At 35.6% G+C, this 22,542-nt stretch overlaps 1 protein-coding gene across 10 annotated transcripts in view; it reads left to right on the top strand.

The window, feature by feature from the left end:
• MYCBP2 (MYC binding protein 2) overlaps window positions 1-22,542 on the top strand; it is a 271,984-nt gene that overhangs the window by 147,845 nt on the left and 101,597 nt on the right. For all 10 annotated transcript variants that reach the window (XM_059995647.1, XM_059995652.1, XM_059995649.1 and 7 more), the window contains 9 exons: window positions 554-685; window positions 2,310-2,488; window positions 5,124-5,266; window positions 6,721-6,821; window positions 7,517-7,735; window positions 13,292-13,517; window positions 14,476-14,594; window positions 15,233-15,320; window positions 17,612-17,661. In XM_059995647.1, coding sequence (XP_059851630.1) covers window positions 554-685; window positions 2,310-2,488; window positions 5,124-5,266; window positions 6,721-6,821; window positions 7,517-7,735; window positions 13,292-13,517; window positions 14,476-14,594; window positions 15,233-15,320; window positions 17,612-17,661 — 1,257 coding nt within the window. The remainder of the gene's footprint in view (window positions 1-553; window positions 686-2,309; window positions 2,489-5,123; window positions 5,267-6,720; window positions 6,822-7,516; window positions 7,736-13,291; window positions 13,518-14,475; window positions 14,595-15,232; window positions 15,321-17,611; window positions 17,662-22,542) is intronic.

The following is a 22,542-nucleotide window of genomic DNA, read 5'->3' as shown; positions in this document are numbered from 1 at the left end:
ACAAGAACAATATTCAGACTGGTATTATTACCCGTATCAGTGATTAAGCAATTTTGTCAGAGTGCCAGTGGATGATTCTTAGTAAAGATAGCGGTGCTGACTGAGTTAGCAGTATCTTGCTGTATCCACTATAAATTTTTTTAAGTACCTGAGTTTTACAAAGTTTTATTAAAGTGAGACAGGTAGCATATAAATCATTTGCTGGTAAATAACATTATATCTGTATTTTGCTTCTTTTGAGCAATTAATTTGAATTATTTCCTTACTTCACTAGGCTCTATAATTAGATATAGCATCCTTATGAAGAAGGGGGAATAATTTTAAGACAGATGAAAAAGCCTATTTATATGATATAATTTGTAGATGTCTCAGGAAATCGGATAAAAATGAATAGTTCTAGAGGACCAAAAATGTTTTCTTTAGTACGTATGGATAAATGCTAATGGATAATTTTATATGCAAGGAAATAAACTCTTAAAAACAGCCATTGATAAGTCAAAATTGTTCATTTAATGAAATTAAGAGCATGTGGGTTTTGTTTTGTTTTAATTAGAGTGAACATGCAGGGGATTCAACTCATTCTCACAGATGGACATCTCTAGAATTAGTCAAAGGAACTTATACAACAGATGATTCACCCAGTGATATAGCTGAAATCAGACTTGACAAAGTTGTTCCTTTAAAGGTAATTTTAACAGTATGTTTCTTTTGTAAATAGGATGTATTATTATGAGTTTACTTAAAAAATAGTGAAAAGTATTCCTATATGTGGTCCTTTAAATGTTTCTAGAGTACCAACTGTATTCCTGATACTGTACTGTATTATATTCTATTTTTGCAAAAGATCTCTTCAAGTCTGGTATAGAGGAAAGTATCCATAGGTTCTGGAGTCAAACAAACCCAGCTTCAGATACCTGCTCTTCCAAATATTAGCTCTAAGACATTGGATATGTCATCATTTGCCCACTCTGAGGCTGATTTGTACATTGGGAAGGATAATACCTCCATTGTAGTGTTGCTCAGATTAAACTAAGGAATGGAATAAGGTACTTGCCTCAATGTCTAGCACAATATATTAGAAACTCAATAAATATTAGTTCCTGTTTTTCTTCTCCTGTTGTGCCAAAACTCATGTAAAGAGCCAGTGGTCTTAACAGATCGTATTAAATAACTACTAAGGTTATTATTATTTTATATAACTTGACTGTCTCGCAGAAAATAACTATTTAGCAAAACAAATTTTACTTAACATTAAAGTAATAATAGAGTAATTCTGAATCCAACTATAATAATTTTTATTAGACAGCAGAACTTTGGATGAGGTAAATTCATCAGTTACTTCATCAAAAGCATAAATGATACCAAAAAAAACCAAAAAGAAACCCATCATTATGAAGTTTATGTCACGGATCATTAGGTGCCAGTATCTATGTCTCACATTTTCTATATACAGTGAATCTTGTTTTGGAGAACTTTTTCATATGGATATTTTTTTTCCATGTCTGTCTGCCTGTCTATTTCTGTCTCTGAATGTCTCTCTTAAAATAAAAATATAATGGATTCACCATTATTATTTCCCATATTTAAAACTGTTTCAAAACTTAAACTCATCAAAGGAAAATATTAATTCATGTATTTAAAATCTTTTATTATGGGTAATATTTTTTACAGTGTGATTAAAAACTAGAGGCAAGAGCTAGAGCCCCACTGCCTGTATTTAAATCCTACTTTCATCACTTACTAGCTGTGTGACTTTGGGCAAGTTACTTAACTTCTCTGTGCTGCAGAGTCCTCATCTGTAAAATAGGGGTAATAATGGCACTTACCTTATGAGGTCATTTTAAGGATTAATTTAATTAAAGTAAATTACAGAAAGTACTCAGGACAGTTTCTGTTAAATAATAAACATCAATAAGTGTTAGTCATCACCCTGTTTGATTCGTTAAAAAAATTCATTTAACCAAATTGTCTATAAATATAACAGATTCATTATACAGTTGACCCCGGAACAACGTGGGGTTTAGGGGTGCTGACCCTCCTCACAGTGGAAAATCCAAGTATAACTTATAGTCAGCCCTTTTTATACCTCCCTATATGGGTTCCGCATGTGTGGATTCATCCAACCTCGGGTCGGGTAGTACCGTAATATCTACTGTTGGAAAAAATCCCGTGTAAGTAAACCCAGGCAGTTGAAACCTCTGATGCTCAAGGCTCAACTGTATTTGCCCAGTTTGCTGCTAGAGCTCGTTTTATATATCCTCTGTACATTATGAATAAATATAAACATGCCTTACATCTTTATCATGAAGGAAAATGTTAAATATGCTGTGCGCTTGAGGAACTATGGAAGCCGCACAGCAAACGGAGATGGAGGAATGACCACGGTTCAGTGCCCTGATGGCGTGACGTTTACATTCAGCACGTGCAGCTTGAGTAGTAATGGCACAAATCAAACCAGAGGACAGATTCCACAGATCCTCTACTACAGGTAGGTGTGTGTATAGAGATCAGGGAGCTATTCTACAGTGGTAGAACATGTGCAATTTACTACCAAGGTACAAAACGCTAAATGGGCAGTGATAATTGAATTATACAGCGTATCTTCATTGCACTTGCTAATTTGTATAAAAAGATCTCATTTTCATATGTAAATTCAGTGTTTACTTTAAAATGTTCTTTGTCATTTCTTTAATCTCTTTGAAATGTTTATATACTGGGCATATGTGCTTGGCATATGTGTTTGTTGTCACTCTTATAGTTTTGTGGTCTGCATTTTCTAATTTTAATGGAATTTATTCATTTTTTTTTAAATACCAAAAGTTAATGATCAAATCATCTCTACCAAAGTACTGTTGTTACCTTGAACCAGTTATCCAGTCTGCAAAACATTTTGGTGTCTGTGAATCTAGTCCTTGGCGCCCTAGAATATATAATGATGTATTTCTAATATTTTTAACTAAAGCCATTCCTTAGGTAAACAGTGGAAAACAAAGAATTAACAACAATTTTGAGTTAAAAAAAACACTTTTAAATATACATTTCTCACTGAGTCTGAATTTTTCTTTTAGCAACTTGGCTGGAATCGTAGGTAGTAGTGAGTTCCATTCACCACATTGGTCCTCAACCTGACTTGACATCAAATCACTGAAGTTGCATATCACTTTCAGAGGCTTACTGCTTCCTCTGTTTCCTTCGTAAACAGTCAAGAGGACACTGCCTAGGCACAAAATGTTTTTCCCTAGATGTAGATGATCTGCTTTCTTTCTCCATGTAAAATAGAATAGAAATAGTAGGCATTAAATAGCTACATAGTGGCATGTTGCTGCTGAGATACAAAAGCTTTCTAATCTTTTTACCCTAATGAAAAACCTTTTCTGTTACACAGCCGCACAGTAAACAGCACATTATTCGCTTTCTCAAAAAGTAGATTGGAAGCCATATCAGACACAAAAGAAGAGTTATATGTTTCAAAAAGCTGGAGAGCCCCTTAAAAACATCTGCTGTCCAGACTTTATATCTTACACAAAATACAGTGTTTTTGATATTTTGATATTTTCCACCAAGGTTTAAATATCTTCAGCTTTAATTTTTTTTTTTTTTTTTTTTTTTTTTGCGGTACGCAGGCCTCTCACTGTTGTGGCCTCTGCCGTTGCGGAGCACAGGCTCTGGACGCGCGGGCTCAGTGGTCATGGCTCACGGGCCCAGCCGCCCCGCGGCATGTGGGATCTTCCCAGACCGGAGCACGAACCCGTGTCCCCTGCATCGGTAGGCGGACTCTCAACCACTGCGCCACCAGGGAAGCCCAGCTTTAAATTTTAATTAATTAAGTTTTAAAAGATTAAAATCACTTGACCATTAAAACCATGCTACTCTGATGGCTCCCAAGTTTATATCTCTAGCTTCCATCTCCTCTGAGCCCTGGAATGAATATCCAGGTCCCTCTGATATCTTCATCTGAGTGACAGTAATGGAGATGGTGATGAGAGTTCCTATGTACTGAGCACTTCCTTTATGCCACGCGGTGCTCTGAGGGCATTCCTTGTCTTAGCTCAGTCAGTCCTCACAGGAACCCCTGTGAGGTGGGCAGTTTCCTATCCCTCCTTTACAGATGAGGGAACTGAGCCCTAGAGCGGCTCCACAACCTGCCTGAAGTCTCACTCATAGTAAATTATGGTCCTGGGGTTTGTAGGCAGGAAATTGGACTCCTGATGACCCACCTTTAACCACTGTACCACACACACGTCCTCTTTACGGTTGGCTAATAGACGTCTTAGTGGTAGTAGTCCACAGTCCTCCTCCCCACCCACAGGTACAGGTACAGCAAACACCTTGGGGGCATTCTTGACATCCCTCTTTCCCTCACACTTTACATCAGTAAGTCTTGGCAGCCGTACTTTTAAAATGTCCTACATCTGACCTTTTCTACCGCTCCCATAATTAACAGTCTAGCCCAAACCATCACGCCAACCTGGGTAGCTACCTGGATAACTGGATCTTAGAGGAAATAGCTTCAAACAAGTCTCCCTCCTTTCACTGCTGCTCTCCTACAGTCTGTCCTCCACCGCACAGCCAGAGTGATCTTAGAGAAATGTAAATTGTATCAAGTTCTGCCCTTGCTCACATTCCCCTCATAGCTTCCCCTTCCCATTCCAGGATAAAATGTAAAGTCTTTACTGTGGTGTTTAAACCTCATGTGATCTGACTCCTATTTACCTTGCCCACCTGTCACCCTTCACTCTCTGTCCTTTCATTCTAGTCGCACACACTCTTTCTCCTTTCATTCCAGTTCAAGGAACTCACCCATCTTGTTCCTGTCTGAACTTTTATCTTACTGTTCTTTTTGCCTGAATACTCTTCTCTCAGCTCAGATCTTTTTTAACACAATTCAGGCCTTTGTTTAAATAGCAGTTCCATCATGATCTTATTTAAAATAACTTTGTGCCCTTATCTGGCTTTATTTTTCTTTGAAGCCCTATTACTCCTTAAAACTGTATAGCTCTATATTTACTTTTTTTAACTGGAACTTTTTTAACTTAAATGAGCTGTGATCCAGATATGATTCCTAGAGTTAGGTCTGTTTTACCCGCCATGTAAAATGATCTCATGTGTTACTTATGTTATAGGAGTGAATTCGATGGAGATTTACAATCTCAACTTCTGAGTAAAGCCAATGAAGAAGATAAAAACTGTAGCAGAGCTCTCTCTGTGGTAAGCACTGTTGTTCGAGCTGCAAAAGACCTCTTGCACAGAGCTCTTGCCGTGGATGGTAAGACTTCTCTTTTACTTCCTTAATAGTCATATTTTAGATTCTTTATTCCCCAGCTTATGCACAGAGCTACTGAAGAAGAACCATCTTGTAGAATCCCAGAAGGTTTTATTCATTATAGATCTACACATATACGTACATTAATTGGGGATCAGCCATACTCCATACACCAATGCAGAATTTTTTAGAATGTTCAGAAGTAATGATTTTACACTGTAGTTTTCTTACTTAGCCCATTAAGAGAAAAACTCTTGGTTAAACTGAGTCTTTGCTTCTTTCAGTAGTCAAAAAAACATTTTGTTTTCTCCTTTAGGCCTGTTTTTCTTTTTCTGTGTTCTATTTCTAGCAATAGTATCACCATTCATCCAAAGGTCTGGGTAATCCCAAACATCTCCCCAGATTCACTTGTCTCATGTGAGTTCTGTAAATTCTTCCACTGGAAGTTCTCCAGTTTGTATTCTCCTCTCTATCTGTTCTCCCACAGTTCAAGTTGCCATGGTTCAAGCACATGTTCTCTTTTTCATGGGTTGATAACATCCTAATAATCTCCCTGCCACCTTTCCCCCACTCCCCATCTAGTTATCTAGTCATCTTCCACACTGGCAGCAGAGTTACATTTACAAAAACATTACTGTTAGCTATAACATTTGTTCCTAAATGTAGTTGCACATCAGAATCACCTGAGAAGCTTGCTGAAAATAAAGAATATTTGGTCCATCCAAACTAGGGGTTTAGGCTGAACTAAGAAACTATTGCCCAGCCTACTTTGATGCAACAGCAGATCTAGAAACAAGTATTTGGAAATAATTGGCCTTCAATATAAAGGTCTTCATAACGTAGATTCAACTTATCTTCCCAGCACCATGTTCATGGAGAAATAATTAAAATGTTCATCAGCAAAGTGCTTTTTCCTTGGAAAAAATAGAAGGCAATATAGCTAATAACAGCAAACATTTTTGGAGTACTTAATATGTGCAGGCATTGTTCTAAGCATTTTACATGTGTTAACTCACTGGATCATCACAACATCCAGTGAGGGAAGTATTGTTATCCTGTCTTACAGATGAGTAACCTGCACACAAAGATTACGTAGTTTGCCTAATGACAGAAATATAGCTATGTGTTGCACCAAGATTAGTGGTTTAAAATCATGACTGTTACCCTAAGTTCTAATTCTGGCTCTGTCATTTTACAGGTGTATGATTTTGGATAATATACTTAAACACCGTGTGCCTTGGTTTCCACTTCTAAAAGGGGCGATAATAAAAGTACCTTATTGTAAGGATTAATTGAGATAATGTATGTAAAGCCCTTAGAGTAGTGCCAGGTCCTTTATAAGCACTCAATCAATGTCAACTATAATTTTACTCAAGAGACTAGAATACAGGCTTAGGACAGCATATATACATTACAATGAAATTACCTTCTAACTATAGTTTTAATGCCTTTTTTAGCTGATGACATTCCAGAACTGCTTAGCTCTTCCAGTCTGTTTTCCATGCTGCTTCCCCTTATTATAGCCTACATAGGACCAGTAGCTGCTGCTATTCCCAAGGTGTGTGATTTAATTCTCTAACTTTGAATCTTTTTTGTAAATATAATTTTATTTAGACTTTATATCTTTCCTTTAAAAATACTTCAATATTTGAGGCATCTGGGTTACAGGTAACAAGCAGGTAGACATGTAAATGGTAGAAGTTATTAGTTAAATAACTAATTCTCTGATCTTAGTATTGTTTACTGGATTACCATGCTTACTTATTGGCTTTACATTTGAAGAACTTGGGAATAGGAAATATATTTTAGAATATGATATGTAAGGAAAGCTTAAATTCACTGAGATCTTTAAAAGTTATAATGTCGATGCCAAATCTCCATTTCGAATAAAAATAACAATGTTAAAGGATAGGAGTGTTGTAAAATTGTGAAATATTCAAGACGTGGAAGAAATTATAAACTACTGATTCTTTGGCATAATTAAATTTGAGTAAAACCTAGTTTACTGCAGGTCCCAAAAAGGCAGAAGGGTTTAAAAATATGGACTAGGCTATATGTAACATCTAAGGTAAATTTAAGATAAGTCTTTTTTTTTTCTTTCCATAGAACAGATTTCTCTTTGAATGAAAACTTAGCTAGAAGAAACTCTAAATAGAAATTCCGATTAATAAGTATAACCAACAATTATAGTAATTAATCTTTTTAAAGCAACTTTCACACTTATCTCATTTAATCATTTTTTTTTTATACTAGGTGGCTGTAGAAGTCTTTGGCCTTGTCCAACAGTTGCTTCCTTCAGTTGCCATTCTGAATCAGAAGTATGCACCCCCTGCATTCAATCCTAATCAGTCAACAGATAGCACCACAGGAAACCAGCCTGAACAAGGCCTCTCTGCCTGTACAACCTCTAATCACTATGCTGTCATAGAGAGCGAGCACCCTTATAAGCCTGCATGTGTGATGCACTACAAGGTGGGCACCAGTTCCTAGGGACAGTTTAAACTTAAAACTTGATTTGATGTTCTATACTGATATCTCAAAGGATACTTGGTCTCTGTTCAAGTATAACTTCTATATGTAAATAAAGAGAATCAGCAGGTGGTTAGACACTGTCAATTGCACACCAGGGTTTAAGACAGTCTTTACTGTTAAAGAGTATAGTTTTATAGGGTTTAGGAAAGTTGTTCTCATACCTTTTTGTAAGTACAGGGCATGTGTAGTGCTCAACTGCCAGTTATATATTGTAATAGTGGATATCAGCATTAAAATTTAAAAACCACTTTTTTTGAGCTGATATTATTTGTACCACAGCCTGAGCTCTAAAAATTTACATACCCAGTGTAGGATTTAAAATACTATACATAATGTTAAAATGTACCTATAAAATATTTATAAGTATAATGTTGTTATTATAGAGTATCCAAAATCCTATTCCTTGCTTTCTAAATTGTATCACTTAAATTAAGGGAGAGCAAGAAAATTTGTCCACTTAAATTAATTATAAGTTTAAGTTTTATGTGCTTGTAAAATATTCAGCTTTTTATAGTAGAATATGGTAAACATATGAAAGGTCAGCCTAGTACAGTTTACCCCTTTTCTCCATCATCCCAGATTCAGCTGTTATCAACTCTTGGTCAGACCTCTATCATTTATTCCTCACCCTCTTTGTCCCTTTCACATTCATGGATTTTTCATTATGTATCTCAAAATGTAAGGACCTGTAAAAAATAACCATGTTATTATCACACTTAAAAGAACGAATAATTCCTTTAGGTTATCAAATGTGCACATTTTAAGCTGTTTGAATTAGAATCCAAATAAGATTCATACATTTTGATTGGTTATGTCTCTTAAGTCTCTTTTAATCTGTTGATCCCCCTCCATCTCTCTCTTTTTTGTTTCCTTGAATTTTATTTAAGAAACTGGATCATGTGTTTTTTTGATAGGATCCTCTTCAGCTTGACTCCTGAGTCCTTTAGACACACCCCTTGTAGTCATTCATAACATCCTCACTCACTGGTGTAAGATGTTATAAGATGTTACAGGCTCTGGTATAAGATGTTATAAGAGCTTACACATTTCCTGCCTCAAATCTGAAACCCACCATTTTTTCAAAGTGCCATGATTCCTTTAAATGGTAATGAGTCTTTAAAAGCCAAAATATAGCCCTGGGAATGCTCATTTCTCCTGGGTTGTCATTGTTACTAGGTATTTATAGTGTATAGAACTAGTACATACACTCACACATAAACACACGTATTTATATACACAGGCATATATTATTTGTATATATATTTATGTATGTGGGTGTATTTATGAACAGACACATCTATGTGTATATGTATTTTTTTAAAGATAAAATACCTCATGAGTTTGTACTGATGATACTCATTCAAAATAAGGACCACAGGATGTTACACCTGAATCTCCTTTCTCGTAAACCAGAAGTTCCTGTTCTCGATGGCACTGGGAATGTTAGAATTAGAAAATCACTTAATTATTCATTCACTCTTTGTGTGTGTGTGTGTGTGTGTGTGTGTGTGTGTGTGTGTGTGTGTGTGTGTTTTGTCTTTTGGGCATATTCCCAACTAGGAAGTACAGAGAAATGACCATGTTTTCAAAGTAAGTGGGTATGGTCAACTACTGTGTTTTAAAGTAAATTGGAATAATCCCTCTCTCTGTGATTATGCCGCTAATTGGATGTACATTTGGCATCATTTATTTTATTTCATTCTAGATTTTTAGGAATTGCTTTTTAAGTTTTGTTTGATAATAGTTCAGTTACATAGTTCTAAGTCAAATCTGTAAAACAAAGTGTATTCAAAGAAATCTAGCTTTTATCTCTGTCCCCTCATTCTGTTCCCTTCTTCCCTGTCATGTCTTCTTCTCAGGTAACATTTCATATTATTATAATTTTATAGTTTAGCCTTCCATTATTTCTTTTAATGTAAGCATAGACACACAAATACAGATGCAGATGTGTGTGTGTATTCATTCCTCATGTTTTTCAACTTTTTATTTTGAAGAATTTCAAACCTGTATAAAAAGGTAATAAGATTTGTGCAGTGAACACCCCCATATGCCCTTCACTTGGCTTTGTTAGTTAACATTTTGCCATGATTGTTTTATTTATCTATATTTATTATTGTCAGACCATTTAAGAGCAGGTTGCAAACATCATGACCCCTCACCTTGTTCCTAAGAACAGTGAAGTTCTCTGTATAACCCTATTGTACCAATCGAATTTAGGAAATTTAACATTGAAACAAGGTTATTACCACAATAAAGAGTAGTAGTATATCATGTTATAAGCTAAACATTTTGCCTTTTTTCCCAACAGTGGTGTTCATGGAATCTTTTTAAACCCAGACCGGGATCCTATCAGGTTCAAACATTGCATTTAGTTGTCAGGCCTCTTTGATCTCTTTTAATCTGCAGTAGTTCCTCAGCCTTCCTTCGTCTTTTATGACATTGGCATTTTTGAAGAACACAATCAGTGGTTTTGTAAAAATATCCTTTTTATTTGGATGTAATTGATTTTTTTTTAATGATTAGATTCACGTTGTGCGTTTTGGGTGGCAACACCACATAAGCGATGTCCTGTTCTCCTCAGTGCATCCCATCAGGAAGTACTTAGTCACTTGATTAAGGTGATAGCTCCACCAAAAAAAATCTTTTTTTCCCTTTGAAAGTGTCTATGGGTAGATATCTATGGGTTAGAGACTGTGTAAAAAATACTGCCTCGGGCTTCCCTGGTGGCGCAGTGGTTGGGAGTCCGCCTGCCGATGCAGGGGACGTGGGTTCGTGCCCCGGTCCAGGAGGATCCCACATGCCGCGGAGCGGCTGGGCCCGTGAGCCATGGCCTCTGAGCCTGCGCGTCCGGAGCAACGGGAGAGGCCACAACAGTGAGAGGCCCGCGTACCGGAAAAAAAAAAAATATATATATATATATATATATATATATATATATATATACGGCCTTTCAACAAATTTTAGTATCCATTGGTTATTCTTACCCAAATCATTCATTACTATAAAGATGGTGGCTTTCTAATTCTGTTATTCCTCCCAGCTGGTGTTCTTTTGTAAAGGAGAATTTTCCCATCCCTTCCCCTTTAAAAATTTATTTATTTATTTTATGTGTTTATATCAATATGGACTCAAAGATTCTCTTTTTTCTCAGTGTTATAATCCTTTGCTGTCATTCAGTTTGATGCTCAAATTTTAATTGATTTGTCCAGGGAAAATCTGTTCAAGCTGGATTCTGTGTCCTTTTAATGTGTTTTCATCAGATTTTGAGCACTTCTTCTTAGTTCTAGTCAACACCACTGAGGTCTTTTCTTTATACCCTTTTCATTTACGTATGCCACTGTGAAGAATAATAATATTGAATACTATATAAAATTAACAGTTTCTTTGCAAAAATTTTGTCTTTTGTTAATCCCACTGACATTAGGATAATCAAAGTCATTCAGAAGTTGCTTGGGGTAGTTCATTTTATGTATATGTGTAAGTGGGTATATGATCAGTTTAATGTAAAGTTAGGCTTATTTTTTTATTTGTACTTAATTTTTATGAGTCTTTTTCCTATCCTAGTTGATTTAATTTTACTTTTAAAATATGTGAAATATTAATATGGCTCCAGAAATAAAATTATACAAAACAACATACTCAGAATTATAAGTCTTTTTCCTTCTCTGCTTCTCACTTACTCCAGTAAGTGTCCTGGTGTATCCTTCCTGCGTTCTTTTTTGGAAAAAATCAGAACGATAGATAGATTGATTTAGTTGTAGTATTATTTTCCATCTTTATTTTTAAAAGGTAGCACACTATGTATACTACTTCGTACTTTGCTTTTTAAATTTAACACTGTGTATAGAAATCTCTCCATATCCATTTAAAGAGACCATCCTCATTCCTTTTTTACAGCCTCATAGTTCTCCACTGTAAAGACCTATCATAGTTTATTCAGCCAATCTTCTGTGTGTGAGCATCTGGGGTGTTTTCATTTTTTTGCAATGAATAACTTTGTGCCTGTGTTTAGAGTTTTTTGTTTGTTTTTTTTGTTTCCGTATTGTTAGAAGCATTTCTTCAAAGTAAACTCCTAGAAGTGGGATGGCTGAGTTAAACAAATATAGAATGAGGAGCCTTGTGCTCAATAGATCTGGGATTGCTGATTCAGGGGGTGAATGCGTATGTAGCTTTGCTAGATGTTGACAGTTCCCTTCCATAGAAGTTATGCCTCTCTTTTTTTTTTTTTAGTATTTTGTTTATTTATTTGGTTGCTCGGGGTCCTAGTTGCAGCAGGCAGGCTCCTTAGTTGTGGCATGCAAACTCCTAGTTGCAGCATGCATGCGGGATCCAGCTCCCTGACCAGGGCTTGAACCCTGGGCCCCCTGCACTGGGAGTGTGGAGTTCCACACACTGCACCACCAGGGAAGTCACAGAAGTTATGTCTTTTTGTGTCCCACCAACAATGTATGAGAATGCTTGTTTTCTCTCAGCCTCCCCAAAAGAGTTTGTGGTTAAATTTTGGGCCTTTTGCCAATATAATGGAAGGAATGGTGGGAAAATGGTGTCTCAATTTAGTTTTAATTTATGTTTATGTTATTATGAATATAGTTGAGCTTTTTATTTAAATAGAGATTGGAAAAAAGTCCTCTACTAAAAATATTTGCCATCGTCCGAGGTAATTTTTTTTTAGATTAATATAATATTTAGGAAATTTCTTAAGGTTTATATCATGTCCTACAACCAGTTCATAGTTTACTACTTGACATGGTCCTACTTAGCTGTAATTTGACTACCATTACAGCATTCCTTCTACCATAATGGTGACAGAAGCTTAAAAGTGGCCTTAAAAATATATATAATTATGTGCCATCGTAATCTCATATATACAGTAAAATTTCAGGTTAGGAAAATATAAAAATCTAGGCTTTTATCAAGTGTATAAGTGTGTGTGTATTTATATTTATTCTCATAATATATGAAGTTACAAAGTTTTTTTTGTTAATGAAAAGAAACATTTGTAATGGATACTATGAATGGTAGATAACCTAAAAGTGACTAAAACCTTACGTGTTAATGATTTATTAATTTCCATCAATGTATCTTTATATTTTACCTATCAAATTATATTGTGAGTTACCGACTTACATTCCTTAAATGCATACTGACTGAAGTGGAAAATTTATTATATAAACTCTTCCACAGGAAGGTCAGATAGCTGAATGTTTATGGAAATTAAGCAGCTTTGTAATTGTTTTTCTAATGATATCAGTGTGTACTTAAAAACATTAATGCAAATATTAGATAGAAAGCAATAGATATTTCAAGTGAGGAGTCGAGACAATTGATACTGACCACTAATACCTTGATTTCTGATCATTTAATTCCTTACTTAAAACTTATTTTACAGTATGTTGAAGGCATCATCTTTACAGTATGATGTCCTGTTTCTAAACTAGACAAAATGCTAAAATCTGATTCATCTTGTGCGAGTGACTTTTTGCCTGTTGACCTCAGGTGACATTCCCAGAGTGTGTACGGTGGATGACAATCGAGTTTGACCCTCAGTGTGGTACTGCACAGTCAGAAGATGTCCTCCGCTTGTTGATTCCTGTCAGAACTGTTCAGAATTCAGGATATGGACCAAAATTGACATCTGTTCATGAAAATCTTAATTCCTGGATAGAATTAAAGAAATTTTCAGGATCCTCTGGGTGGCCTACCATGGTTTTAGTGTTGCCAGGTAAGTTATTTTTTTTCTTTTTTGTTTTATATAGTAAACTATATGCATTTATGATAATTATGTTTAGTAAGGATACATCATTGAAAATGTTTATTTAATTTTTAGAAGAATTTCTTCAAGACCTGCTCTGTATCTGGATTGCAGTTGGGTAGTAAAGAAGACTCTCTGGGCATGGGGCATAACATGGCCAAGTTTTAGGAAAGAGAATGTTTTGAGGATCTTGTGAGAAGAGATTAGCTTGACAAAAGCAGAGAGTTAATACTGAGGAGTGGCTGTCTGTATAGTTGGGGCCAAACTATAGAAAAAGTGGATCAGGTATTTTATTTTCCCAGTAAGTGCTAAAATTTGAGAAGTTACCAAGGACTTCTTCCTTTCAAGAGAGCTGGTGAACCACCGAACCCACTGAGTTATGTGAAGTTATTGTTTTCGAGCTTGAGGGTGTATGTGGCCGGGTGGGTGGAGGCACTTTTGCTATTACAGTCTGTTGTTTTTTTTAACCAATTAACCATAACTACTCTTGTGATCTCTCAAACTAATAGCCAATTTGAATTTAGAAACTTCTTTCTTCTAGTCTGACCTGCCTTGTTTGTTTGTGGAAAAATCAGACAAAGCCAGATTTTAGCCTAGAGAGGATTGCTCACTCTGAAACAGAAGAGGCTAACCTAGGTCACCTTAGTAATTGACGGATAATTGACAATTATCACTTGTGTGTAACTTAACTTAAGACATGTGATTAAGGAGAATTAGATCATAAAGAAAACAAACAACTGGCATGGTTCTATTGTTTATACTGTCGTTTTTAAGCACAGCTTTGTTCAAGTAGATATAGGGACCCCAAAAAGGACTTGGTTCTTTTAGTACCTGATTTGTATTGCTACCTATCTTGAGATAGATAAAAGTAAGGAAATTTTGATAAAGTTGTTTCAGATTTTGAACTCAATGTTAGCTTTTTTCTTAGGAAATGAGGCCCTTTTTTCACTGGAGACTGCATCAGATTATGTGAAAGATGACAAAGCTTCTTTCTATGGTTTCAAATGTTTTGCAATTGGATATGAGTTTAGCCCTGGACCTGATGAGGTGAGGATGAATTATCTTCTCATTCTGTTAAGGAAGATTGTGTTTCTAAGGGCTGCTGTTGACTTAAATTGTGTTTGCTCTCTGTATTCAAGAAGTCTGAAATTTATTTTAAGCTAGAGTGTATAATTTAAAATACTCTGTAGTTTAATTTTGTGCAGTGATCTGGTTTTGCTACTTTTAATATGTGAAGAGAATGGAGTCTGTGCAATATGACCCAGCCTTTAAAGACTTAGTATAGTTGTGCCTGTTCCAAACCTGCTCTGGTAGCTATACCTTTCTAAGTAAATTATAGAACCTAATTTCACCATGGGACTAACTTAGTATCTCTTCTAAATGTTTCAAATCATACAATAAAAAAAAAGTCAAGGTGAAAGAGTGATCATGTTCCTTCAAAGTAATGAATGAAAAATTCTTTGGGCAATGAACCTGTAGGTCTGAAACTTACAACCAGCATGAGACATAATATTAAATCTCTTACACTCTTAATTAACCATTAGCTCCTAACATATGCTTCCTTTTAGTTTCAAACATTACACTTGAATGCAAGTCACTTTTTTTTGATAATCCACATCATCTTTCAAAAATTTCATCTTGCAAACATTTTTTAAACATCTGATTTTGTTTTTGCAATTCTCCAGGGAGTCATTCAGTTGGAAAAAGAACTAGCCAATCTTGGTGGGGTTTGTGCAGCAGCTTTGATGAAAAAGGATCTAGCACTTCCTATTGGTAAGTGTGGTCAAGTACTCGGTGTTTGTTTATGATTTTAAAAAAATTTTAAGAATAGAATATGTTCATCACAGAACATTCTGAAAATAGATTAGCAAAATGAATTCAGTAGTCACATACATTCATGAGCAACTGCTTAATATACTGGTTGTTTGGGTTTTTTAAATGGAGACTGAAGAGTATCTCTAGTTTTTTTATTCACACACATATATGCATACAAGCACTTTCTTATGTACATACATGCTATGCGCCAGGCCCTGGGTTAAGCACTGGAAATAGAGTATTAAACCAAAAGCTTGAGATATCTCTCAGAAATCCTAGTGGACATATCAGATAGGCGATTGGATGCTCATTGTCTGGAGCTTAGGGGACAAGTCAATAGAAATGTCATTTGGACGTAGTTGGCATTTAAAGACCGTATGAAAGAGCAATATGAAAGATGAGCTAGGAAGAGAATGCAAATGAGAAAGAGAATATAGCCAAGGGTCAAAGCTGGGACTTGTCAAAATTTCAAAGACCAATGGAACAGGAGGAAGAGGCTGCAGGAAAGACTGAAGCAGCAGCCAATGAGGTAGATGTAAAACCTCAGGAGAGTGTATATTGGTGGGATTTTTGAATGAAACTGAGAAAGCAATTAAAATTTGTCATTGGGTTAAACTTGTTGGCTATTTATATACTCAAGAAGAAATACATATATATCAGTAAAAGGAGAGAAGTATAAGGACTTTTAGAGTGGGGTGAGAGAATGGAAAGTCAGGAGGGGGAGTCAGGTTGAACGTAGATGGCTCTTTAGAAGAGTTTTCATGTGATGCACAACAGAGAAGTGAGGCAATGGCCAAAGAGTACCTATTTCTAGGATACAGAATTGTGTGATACATGAGTTGATTTATTATCAGAATTGTAAAGATGAAAGTAAGGCTTAAAATATTTACTAATTCCATGATGTTTATCCATGGTCAAACATTTTATTTTTACAGTAGTTGGGAATAAAAGGCATTATTATTGTATTTCCCCAATTCTCACCTCCAAAAGTGCATCTGTATCTCCTTCCTCTGGGGCTACCCTTCCCACTTTATTCTTTCTTTCCTCCCTTCTCTTTCTTTACTCCTTTCTTCCCTATCTAAATCTTCTCCTCTTCCTGCTCCCTTCCACCCTTCTCTGTACCCTTGTTCCTGCTTCGTGTTGACACATGATGAGGAAATGAGACATCTGTGTTCTATTCATATGAGGGAAAATGGCACAGCCTCTTTGAAGGAGATGTGTCAACAGCTATTCAAATTTTACATGCATGTAGCTTTTGATGTAGCAATTTTTTATGCATACTTGCACAAATGCTCAAAAAAGGTATGTTGTAAGATAGATTAATATAGCAGTATTTGTGATTATAAAACCTAGAAGCAACCAAAATGCCTGTCATTTGGGATGTATGCAGCCTGTTAAAAAGCAGCAACAAAAAAGTAGACCTCTATGTCCTGGCCAAGGAAGATGTCCAAGTTATATTAATTAAGAATAGCAAGCTGCAGCAGAGGGTCCCATTTTTGTGAACATTATATTGTAAGTATATAAATATATGTGTATGTACCCACAACGTACACATGTGTGTACGTTGACACATATGTACATACATATTATTTGCACACAAAATTTCTAGAACAATACATAAGAAACTGTTGACACTCTTTATCTTTGGAAGGGAGTGGTAGCAGAATTTTTCATTCTACACTTCTGCATACTTTGAATATTTCGCTTTGAATATGTATTACTTTAGTAGTAATATTTTATGAATTAATTAAACTATCAAAGAAAATTCAATAACTAAAATATATTCTACATAAAGCAGTAAAGGAGAAAATGGCTAGAGAATACAGTCACTATCTTACATTTTCCTCTAAGTAACTGTTGTTTACTAAAGGTAAAGCTCTTCTACAATATAACCAAACTAGAAAGGCTCAGATTCTGAAAATTCAGTTCCCTCATTTTTCTTTTTTTTTTTTTGTTCTAAAAGTAAATATGCTAAAGTCAAAAATACACATTTGTGTACATAAACATAGTATATATCTTTTGAAAATCCCTTGATGGTTGCTTTTTGAGTATTGTCTTGAGAATTACAGCTTATATTCACACTGAAAACAGCATTTGAAAATTTAAACCACTGAGATTTATCCAGAATGATAATAGTTCTCTTCAATTTGGAATATCAAATTTGTGGGAAAGATGTCATGAATGCAGAAGACTAGAAAGATAAACTAAGGATGAATATATTTTAGTAAACCTTTTCATTTACACAACAGGTAATGAATTAGAAGAAGACCTTGAAATTCTTGAAGAGGCTGCATTACAGGTATTGTCCTGATAATTGTAAGGGTAAACTTTGTACATTAATTTTAAGCAGAATTTTCACTCAGATCAACCTTATTTTTCTTGAACATAGCACTCATTCATGAAGTATTTCATTCCATAATTGGCAGTTATAGAGATAAATAACTCATAATTTCTCCCCTTGATTGGAGAGACCCACCACATGAGCCCGTGTTGTACTGTGTGGTGGGTGTTAACTCTGGAGTAAGGCGAAAGCCCTGCTGGAGGAAGAAGAGCTACCAAGTGCCAAGGGTCCAGGGGAAGGCTTTGCCCAGCATTGGACATTTAAATTGGATCTTGAAAGAAGTTTTATTGACCAGTTAGAAAAAGGGGGAAAAAGCTGTTAGTAATAGTAATTTAAATAACATCTGTAGAGCATGTTATAGTTTACCATGTCTTTGATGTTATTTGTCTATTTCTGCAATTACACTTTGAGGTTAGTATTTTCTCTTGTATCTTACAATTATAATAACTTCAGTTCAGAGACGTTTTGTGATTTATCTAAGAATTCAGCTAACTGGGAGATAAAGTCTAATATCCAGGTCTTCTAATATCAATACTTAGAGTTAGTGGTTTACATTTTATTTATTTTCTGAAATGAATCGATCACAGCAGTAATAATAAAAACAAACATTTATTTGATCTTAACTTTATCACTCACTATTCCAAACACTTTTCATATTTTTAACTTAGTCCTCACAGCAACCCTATGAATTAGAGACTCGTATTTACAGGTAAGGGAACTGAGGCACAGAGAACTTAAGTGGCCCAGAATCACACAGCTAGTAAGCAGCTGGGCTAGAATTTGACCTCTAGCAGTTTGGTGACAAAGTCCATGATCTTGATCACTGTGCTCTAATCATAGGGAGTCATGGTGTCCTCAATAATGTTAAGAAACGTCTGTGTCTTAAAAACCCACCAGCTTTTGTTTTTTTTTTTCTTTTAAAAAAGTTAAATCTCTGTATCTTAAGATACAAAAAATAAAAATTAATTTAAAAAATATTTAATAAACATACTATGTGTCAGATAACATTCTAGCTAAGGAAAACCATCAAGTACCTCATATTATCATTACAGGGATTATTACGGCTTATAGAATGTCATTTAGGCCAGATATAAAGAGGTCTTTATTGTACCCCTGTAAAGAGAAAAGTGATTTCCCAAAGTACCCACCGTTTTGGCATGTAAGGTCATCACTGTGATGGTCTAACACCTACTGCTTGTTAGGCAGATGGTGGGCATTTAAATGTGTTATTTAATTTAAATTTTATGATAACCATGGAAGAGATATCATTTGATCACCAGTTTATACATTTCACTGATTCAGGAATGGTCAGTAACTTGTTAGCTCGAGAGCACACAGCAATAGCTTGTCCAGAGTCCGGATTTGACCTCAAGTCTGTTTGACTTTAAAGATTACGACTTTGAAATTGCATGGCTTATAGAATGCACAAGTTACTTGTGGTAGAAATTGATAGAAATGGAAATATAATCCTTCTCTATGAAAACTATTATGTTTTGAAATTTATTATATGGTCATTAAAAATTTTTCTAGAGTTTTAGCCCTTAAAGCAAGTCTTTCCAAAATATAAGGCTTGCTTCTCATATAGGTGAGAACTAAAATTTCAGTTTTATCTGCCTTTTTTTCTTAACTTTAATAAGGCTTACACAGGCTAATGCAGTGTATGTGCAGCCACAGTCAGACTTCCATCTACTTTTTGCCAAAGTCAAGACCTTGGTACCCACCTGCCCAAGAGAACAAACACAACGTACCCAGGATAGCTACCAGTAATGGAGACACAAAAAGAGGGAGACCTTTACAGCTGTCTTCGAAAGGGAGCCCTGGCCCTGGCAAAGAGGGACGTGGCACATGTAGAAAGCTAGAATGGGAGGAGATGCACCATTGCATCTAGCATGCAGATCTCTGATAAATCATTTCTTTTTTGAGGGAAGAAAGACACTGGAAATAGTATCCCAAGTTTTTCCCTCCTGAAAGTTTTCTACTTTATAGGCTAAAGGAGCACTGGGGCATGGGAAGAAAATTATTTCCCCAAAAAGGCCTGTCTAAAATTGGGTGCAAATACAAAAAAATTCATGAAATTAAAGTTTTATATTTTAAAATATACAAATGTCAGATAGCCTTATCCACCAGAGGGCAGACAGCAGAATCAAGAAGAACTACAGTCCTGCACCTGTGGAATGAAAACCACATTCACAGAAAGATAGACAAAATGTAAAGGCAGAGGGCTATGTACCAGATGAAGGAACAAGATGAAACCCCAGAAAAACAACTAAATGAAGTGGAGATAGGAAACCTTCCAGAAAAAGAATTCAGAATAACGATAGTGAAGATGATCGAGCACCTTGGAAAAAGAATGGAGGCAAAGATCGAAAAGATGCAAGAAATGTTTAACAAAGACCCAGAAGAATTAAAGAACAAACAAATGGAGATGAACAATACAATAACTGAAATGAAAACTACACTAGAAGGAATCAGTAGCAGAATAACTGAGTCAGAAAAACAGATAAGTGACCTGGAAGACGGAATGGTGGAATTGACTGTCACGGCACAGAATAAAGAAAAAAGAATGAAAAGAAATGAAGACAGCCTAAGAGACCTCTGGGACAACATTAAATGCACCAGCATTCGCATTATAGGGGTCCCAGAAGGAGGAGAGAGAAAGGACCTGAGGAAATATTTGAAGAGATTATAGTTGAAAGCTTCCCTAACATAGTAAAGGAAATAGCCACCCAAGTCCAGGAAGCACAGAGAGTTCCAGGTAGGATAAACCCAAGGAGGAGCATGCCAAGAAACACAGTAATCAAATTGACAAATATTAAAGACAAAGAAAAATTATTAAAAGCAATAAGAAAAAAACAACAAATAACATACAAGGGAACTCCCCATAAGGTTAACCCATAAGGTTAACAGCTGATTTCTCAGCAGAAACTCTACAAGACAGAAGGGAGTGACACGATACATTTAAAGTGATGAAAGGGAAGAACCCACAACCAAGATTACTCTGTCCAGCAAGGATCTCATTCAGATTCAATGGAGAAATCAAAAGCTTTACAGACGAGCAAAAGCTAAGAGAATTCAGCACCACGAAACCAGCTCTACAACAAATGCTACAGGAACTTCTCTAAGTGGGAAACACAAGAGAAGGAAAGGAACTACAAAAAAAAACCCAAAACAATTAAGAAAATGGTCATAGGAACATACATATCAATAATTACCTTAAATGTGAGTGGATTAAATGCTCTAAACAAAAGACACAGGCTTGCTGAATGGATACAAAAACAAGACCCATTTATATGCTGTCTACAAAAGACCCTCCTCAGACCTAGGGACACATACAGACTGAAAGTGAGGGGATAGAAAAAGATATTCCATGCAAATGGAAATCAAAAGAAAGCTGAAGGAGCACTGCTCATATCAGATAAAATAGACTTTAAAATAAAGAATGTTACAAGAGAAAAGGAAGGACACTACATAATGATCAAGGGATCAATCCAAGAAGAAGATATAACAATTATAAATACATATGCACCCAACATAGGAGCACCTCAGTACATAAGGCAAATGCTAACAGCTGTAAAAGAGGAAAACGACAGTAACACAGTAATAGTGGGGACTCTAACAGCGCACTTAGACCAACGGACAGATCATCCAGGCAGAAAATTAATAAAACTCAAGCTTTAAATGACCCAATAAACCAGATAGATTTAACTGATATTTACAGGACATTCCATCCAAAAACAACAGGTTACAATTCCTTCTCAAGGGCACACAGAACATTCTCCAGGACAGATTACATCTTGGGTCACAAATCAAGCCTTGGTAAATTTAAGAAAATTGAAATCCTATCAACCATCTTTTCCGACCACAACACTATGAGATTAGAAATCAGTTACAGGGAAAAAAATGTAAAAAACACAAACACATGGAGGCTAAACAATACATTACTAAATAACCAAGAGATCACTGAAGAAATCAAATGACAGTGAAAACATGATGATCCAAAACCTATGGGATGCAGCAAAAGCAGGTCTAAGAGGGAAGTTTATCGCAATACACTTCTACCTCAAGAAACAAGAAAAATCTCAAATAAACAATCTAACCTTATACCTAAAGGAACTAGGGAAAGAAAAGCAAACAAAACCCAAAGTTAGTAGAAGGAAAGAAATCATAAAGATCAGAGCAGAAATAAATGAAATAGAAACAAAGAAAACAGTAGCAAAGATCAGTAAAACTAAAAGCTGGTTCTTTGAGAAGGTAAACAAAACTGATAAACCTTTAGCCACACTCATCAAGAAAAAGAGGGAGAGGACTCAAATCAATAAAATTAGAAGTGAAAAAGGAGAAGTCACAACGGACACCACAGGAATACAAAGCATCATAAGAGACTACTACAGGCAACTCTATGCCAATAAAATGGACAACCTGGAAGAAATGGACAATTTCTTAGAAAAGTATAAATTTCCAAGAATGAACCAGGAAGAAATAGAAAATATGAACAGACCAATCACAAGTAATGAAATTGAAACTGGGATTAAAAATTTTACTACCAACAAAAGTCCAGGACCAGGTGGCTTCACAGGTGAATTCCATCAAACATTTAGAGAAGAACTAACAGCCATCCTTCTCAAACTCTTCCAAAAAATTTCAGAGGAAGGAGTGCTCCCGAACTCATTCTACCATCACCCTGATAACAAAACCAGACAAAGGTACTTCAAAAAAAGAAAATAACAGACCAATATCACTGATGAATACAGATGCAAAAAACCTCGACAAAATACTAGCAGATAGAATCCAACAACACATTAAAAGGATCATACAACATGATCAAGTGGGATTTATCCC

The sequence above is a fragment of the Delphinus delphis genome, chromosome 18 (genome assembly GCF_949987515.2).
Source record: "Delphinus delphis chromosome 18, mDelDel1.2, whole genome shotgun sequence".
Taxonomy (NCBI): Eukaryota; Metazoa; Chordata; class Mammalia; order Artiodactyla; family Delphinidae; genus Delphinus; species Delphinus delphis.
The sequence above is the reverse complement of the archived record's forward strand: the minus strand, read 5'-3'. Positions and strand labels throughout refer to the sequence as shown.